Genomic DNA, 5,568 nt, shown 5'->3' on the forward strand with positions numbered 1-5,568 from the left:
GTGTGTGTGTGTGTGTGTGTATCTTGTTATATATATATATATATATATCTATATCTATCTGTCTGTCTGTCTATCTGTATATATATATATATATATATATATATTAACTTTTCAGTACATATTACGGCCATGTTCGATCTATTCAAAGCACGGCTATTGAAAAGATCGTAGACTTTAGAAGGATTGCAATGATGATATATACCGCACTGATATAAATATACATATGGTGTTTATATCTACACTCCGATTGCTAAAAATAGACTACCTATGACTAGTACTACTCGCAAAGTCACATATCTAAGTACCAATTAACTCGTGACATCTTCAGATGATGCGCACGCATATGAAGATACATAATATTTCGACGGCTATAGTTGTCCAACGAAAACATGACAACTTAAATAGCCCTATCATACACTATTGTATGTTCACAGCTGAATGACGTCGTTATTTTACCTGGCCGACTGAACATGATGGTGATATCCTGTCCATCACTCAGACCGTAAGGAACACTTGTGTCTGTATTAGATGGTAAAAATTGCTGCACTGTCAGTGGAAACTCCTGAGTGACCGTGAGCGCTTGAGCGTTGGCTTGCATAACTCTCAATACACTCATAGTGCACAGGAGTGTAAGCAGCCGACTTATGTGAGTGGAAATCATTCCGTAATATGTATTCGCGAAGACGTATGTATTGCTCCTCCAGTGTTCCAAGTTGGCGGCACACACAGAGGAATCTGTATTTAGCAAACAATGGTATAAACTATCGCGCAGTAGAGATACTAAACCTACTGTTGGTATGAGTATTATGATTGTGAGAAGTAACTTCTTAATCTGCGAAGGTTCATATCTAGCACGCTCTAATAAAACTTCTTGTGCACTAAACGTGACAAACAATGACCACAATCTCACAGCGACGTCTTTTTATATACCGTACATGTAAAAGATAGTACATAGGGTGTATATAATACATATACCGTAAAACACAATTTAAAAAAAATATTTGATAACTCATGACTCATCGAGTATATAGCACTTTTTTTTTAAGAAATAGATACAGAGATAGTGACAATTCTTTTCTTTTTCAAGAACAATATAAATTATCTACTGCCGATTAGCCGTGAACTTTTATATAGACTTTTTTTTGCAAAACCAAAGAACCTTCTTGGAGTTGTGAACGTAAACGATAAAATGTACCCACTTTTCATTGGCTCTTTAAATTTGTATCGACTTCGTCGTATAAATCTCAATCCGCAGAGGCACAGTCTCGCCCTCGGACGGCTCAGAGTCCCGAGTCTCCTCTCAAAGATTCGGACTCTTACAGAGTCAAGACCCTTTTTTAACCCTCAGCAGAGTCAGGACTCAGCAGGCCCGGCTTCTCTGAACGGCGGACTCCCGGAGTACCGGAGCTATGTGTGGTGGTTTTGTCGTGGAGATCTCTCTCATGTGACTTGTGACTTGTGACTAAATATAGATCATCATATGCACACTGCACAGTGTGGTCATTTGTCGCAACTCGCACACATCAGAGTGATCAGACGCACATTCCCTCTGAGGGCTGAGGGCCTCACCCTGACCTCTGAGGCCCTGATCTCTGTCGAGGTATTTTTATTTATCTGAATTTTTTAACTATATGTCAATTCCATGTGTGGTACAGTGACTGCATTTTCATTTTTCTGAAGTCGCAGCTCGAATTTCGATTAAAACCTTGAAATCTATATTTTAAATTATTATACTGCTTGCCATTCTACCAAAAGCATCCTACGCGTGTGAGCGACACTCGTTTCTCCAGCCGTAATTCCGAGTAGATGGCTGTAAATAGTGACTAATATGGTAGACAACCAATGCGATAAAAGTAGGCTTTCATGGGATCTATAGCAGTATCTCGGCTGCCAATTCAACCTCGTCAGTACATTGTGATAGCAAATAAGGAACAATTCATTCATGCGATGTGAGAACTCTTTGATCATACGCAATAAACTCGTTCGTCGCTTAAACCACGCTGAAACCTCCTATCTCAAGATCATTGTAATTATCTGATCACGTCTATTGTGTGCAAAATACGATACCTCAAACTTTATGCATGCTCATTTGGGTATTCGCCACTCTACAGAAGCTACGAGCCTTTATAGTGATACAAAAGTACTGTTATCGAAATGAGCTAGCAAACTACGTAATATCCAGGTTGATCTACGTATTCTCGGCCGAAATCAACCTCGATAGAACGAGGTGGTGAGAATTGCGACGCACTCTATGACCGACGATGACATCTGCCGGGGAATTAAAATATTTTCAGAAACGGAGACAACTGCTATATCATGATATTTATGGGTTTGCGGCAAACTTTATTGCAGCCCGGTTTGTTGTAAGCTTATTTTGAGACCGGCGCACAGCACTGCGGCCCTCTGAAGCAGCTTGGCGGTGTCCACCATGCAGAGCACGTACTCATTCAGGAGCAGAGAAAATAGATGGAAATTACCTGCACAATTTGTGACATGAGTGAAAATGTACAATGTAAAATTAGAGTAAATAACTAGGATGTCGGGCACGCGGCTTCGCATAAGTATACATGAAAGCGTCAACTCATAGGGATGGTGGGATGTCCAACAAATGATTGCATCGAAGAACAACCAACGCAAGAAAAAGAAGACAGTACGTACATCCGCAAGAGCAAAGTGCTGTTTCTCGATAAAACCGCAATCAAGAACCTGTAAAGCACCAGTAGTGTATGTAAGCATGCACCATCCCAAGGACAGTTAGTTCATCGCAACATACCGAAGGACGCTGCCGAACGCAGAGTCAAGTCGCGTATAATTAATTGTATAATATAACTCATCCTCAGCAAATTCTCGACCAATAAATCGGCCTTGGTGCCGAGATCTTCTGCTGAGGAGGTCAAATTCTGACTGGGGGCTACTACTTCTTGGACCCAAACGACGAAGGTTTCCAGTTCTTTTTCATTCACCAACTGATCATTGAACCCATCTCTGAGTTTGCGGAGTATATGCACTCCTATATCACCGTACGTCCATTGTACCTGCAGGACCATACGGTGAGGAGAATCCAATCATGAATTAATGAAGATAAATATATTTTCAAATATCTCCTTTGCGTCCGACTACACGTCTACTCACGATGCTGAAAGCACGCGCAGTTGACCACTATGAAGATATGTGAATGGCTATACTTTCCACACTAGACTACGGAATGTTAAGGCAATGGTCTGTGATAACATGTGTGTGATCTAGTCACGACACTGGAAGCACGCGCAGTTGATCGCTATAAAGATACGTGAGTGTCTATACTTTCCAAACTAGACTACGGAATGCTAAGGCCATGGCCTGTGATGACATGTTCATGCTTGCATTTGTCGCGTATATCCAACTCAGGTGTAAGGCCTGCCAGTTACTCTTCTGTGATATTCATTCAGTTGATGTCATCTTTCCAAAATAAAAGTGTGCCAAGATTGAGCTTCTACTCAATCTACTATCATACCTTCGTACATAGACAAACTATATTTCGTATCCACACACGAAGCCACGTAAGGGACCACACCCCATACCTGCCCCTCTATATCCAAAAAATCGATTCTCCCCCAGTCCACAATCATCTGCTGTGTGGTATCGGGATTCGCAAGCACCGCTCTGGCCGCCTGTGCGAGATGATTGACACTGGTATGGCCCCTTATACATGATGACCAGACAGACGCCAGACCTATCCGCTTGGATATGAGTACCTCAGGCAGTCCTTTCATGGCGGCCAGCATCCACGTTTCCATGTGCTTAGCAAAGTCTCGTATGGAAGCCGCAAGCTTGGGGGTCACCGGCATGATGATGTTGGGAATCAGCAACGCGTTGATTTTCTGTGATTAAACAGAGCACACATTTAGGTAATAGAAAGCGCCACGTGGAAGCACATGTTTGTGGGGCGCCCGCCACGAACTCGTTTTCAAATTTGATAGGATGTTTGTAGCATCGTAGCCGGTTGGTATTCTTTAGTGACGACACCAGTGAGTGTAAAACTGTAGCTATGATTGGATAATTAATAGCTTGACAATTTATCTGTCACTGAACGTGCCATACTGACTCAAACACGTTGTTATTCGTATGAATCTCGCAAAGCACGGGCACAATTATAACAGAGAGGGAGACATGCAGTGTTCCAAAGGATCTGCAGGTTAGGTGGCGAGTTCAGGTGTTGAGCACAATCGCATCAGATTTCGTGCCGCCGACCATTCTACAGCACGATTACTTAAGAAGTGCAACACGACTCGCTCATGCTCGTACACAACGATGACGACGCAGCACGTGTTTATCAATTAAATTGACAAAGAATCACCTTGATTTGATACGTATACAGGCCCATGACCGACAGGGTCTTCTTAATAGCGCAGTATATACAAATTCAGAACACGGTTCTCTGTTGAACTAGGTTTGACTGACACTCACCTGAAAGAATATGAGATCATATAGTAGTATACTATCCATCACAGCCTCCACCGTCAGCACGGACAGTTGTTGCTCGGTTAGGTTTCTCCAGAACATGAGCCTGAAAGTAAAAGAATTTGCTCGTAAGTATAGAATCTCTCATCGATCGCTCGTTGATACATTAGTGGGGTCAGGATTTGTACAAAGGCAAAGGGTATCTGTCGAATGCATTTGTAGATCACACCATATGATAACATTCGTTACAGGGTATGGCATGCGAGGTACTTGACCATATTCTGCTGCACAGCTGCAACATCTACGTGATGATGATACTGATAATTGAAACGCACTCGCAATCGTAGTTCACAGGGTACTATTGGATAAGTGATAGAATCTTGTTTGCATCTGCACGTCAGGAGGGCAAAAAAAGCATTCGTTCTTGAGAACTTTTCGTAGTCCATCTTGCAGACGTGAACCACAATACAATCCTGCAGGTACTTGCAGACGTGAACCACAATACAATCCTGCAGGTACTTGCAGACGTGAACCACAATACAATCTTGCAGGTACTTCACAGGCATACAAAGAAACAACCTAAGCAACGCACACGCACACATGAGTATACAGTCACTTGCATATAAACCAATGCTGTGAACGTAACATCTGCGACACGCCTTACAGCCGCACAAAACAGCCGCACAAAACAGCTCGTCAATCCATTCTAAAATAACATCGCAAACACTCACTGTGGTGGCACGTGGACAACTCACCATAGCTGCTCTATGCTTTGAAAGCTGCACGCGGTAACCGCCTGTAAGGCATCGGTCAAGTGCGTTACGTACGCCTGTACCATCTGTTGGGCGTCATGAGAAATGTGTGTGCTCGGTAGGAGATCGTGCCACGGTATGGGCGGATAAGTGATGATAAAGGAAGCGCTCTCACTGGCAATCTGTTCGCCGAGTATGAAATACGTGAGTGAATGTATATTATTTATATATGCATCTACAATGTATGTTCAATCAAGTGCATATAAATATATATATATATATATATATATAGTGTGTGTGTGTGTGTGTGTGTGTGTGTGTGTGTGTGTGTGTGTGTGTGTGTGTGTGTGTGTGTGTGTGTGTGTGTGTGTGTGTG

General features: G+C 42.5%; 2 protein-coding genes across 3 annotated transcripts in view; both read right to left on the reverse strand.

Annotated features, from left to right (window-relative positions):
* SARC_06658 overlaps nt 1–885 on the reverse strand; it is a gene marked incomplete at its 5' end in the record, with an annotated part of 30,389 nt that extends 29,504 nt beyond the window's left edge. Inside the window, one exon of one of the 2 annotated variants that reach the window (XM_014299426.1) lies at nt 457–885. In XM_014299426.1, the coding sequence (XP_014154901.1) occupies nt 457–661 (205 nt within the window). The remainder of the gene's footprint in view (nt 1–456) is intronic. The other variant, XM_014299425.1, reaches the window with a different exon arrangement.
* A 1,423-nt stretch (nt 886–2,308) lies between these two features.
* Nucleotides 2,309–5,568, reverse strand: part of SARC_06659 (hypothetical protein) — an 8,266-nt gene continuing 5,006 nt past the window's right edge. The window contains exons 6-10 of the mRNA XM_014299427.1: nt 5,196–5,374; nt 4,447–4,546; nt 3,561–3,860; nt 2,774–3,035; nt 2,309–2,477 (exon numbers count right to left, since the gene is read on the reverse strand). Coding sequence (XP_014154902.1) covers nt 2,344–2,477; nt 2,774–3,035; nt 3,561–3,860; nt 4,447–4,546; nt 5,196–5,374 — 975 coding nt within the window. The 3' untranslated portion in view covers nt 2,309–2,343. The remainder of the gene's footprint in view (nt 2,478–2,773; nt 3,036–3,560; nt 3,861–4,446; nt 4,547–5,195; nt 5,375–5,568) is intronic.

Source organism: Sphaeroforma arctica, assembly GCF_001186125.1.
Source record: "Sphaeroforma arctica JP610 unplaced genomic scaffold supercont1.484, whole genome shotgun sequence".
Taxonomy (NCBI): Eukaryota; class Ichthyosporea; order Ichthyophonida; genus Sphaeroforma; species Sphaeroforma arctica.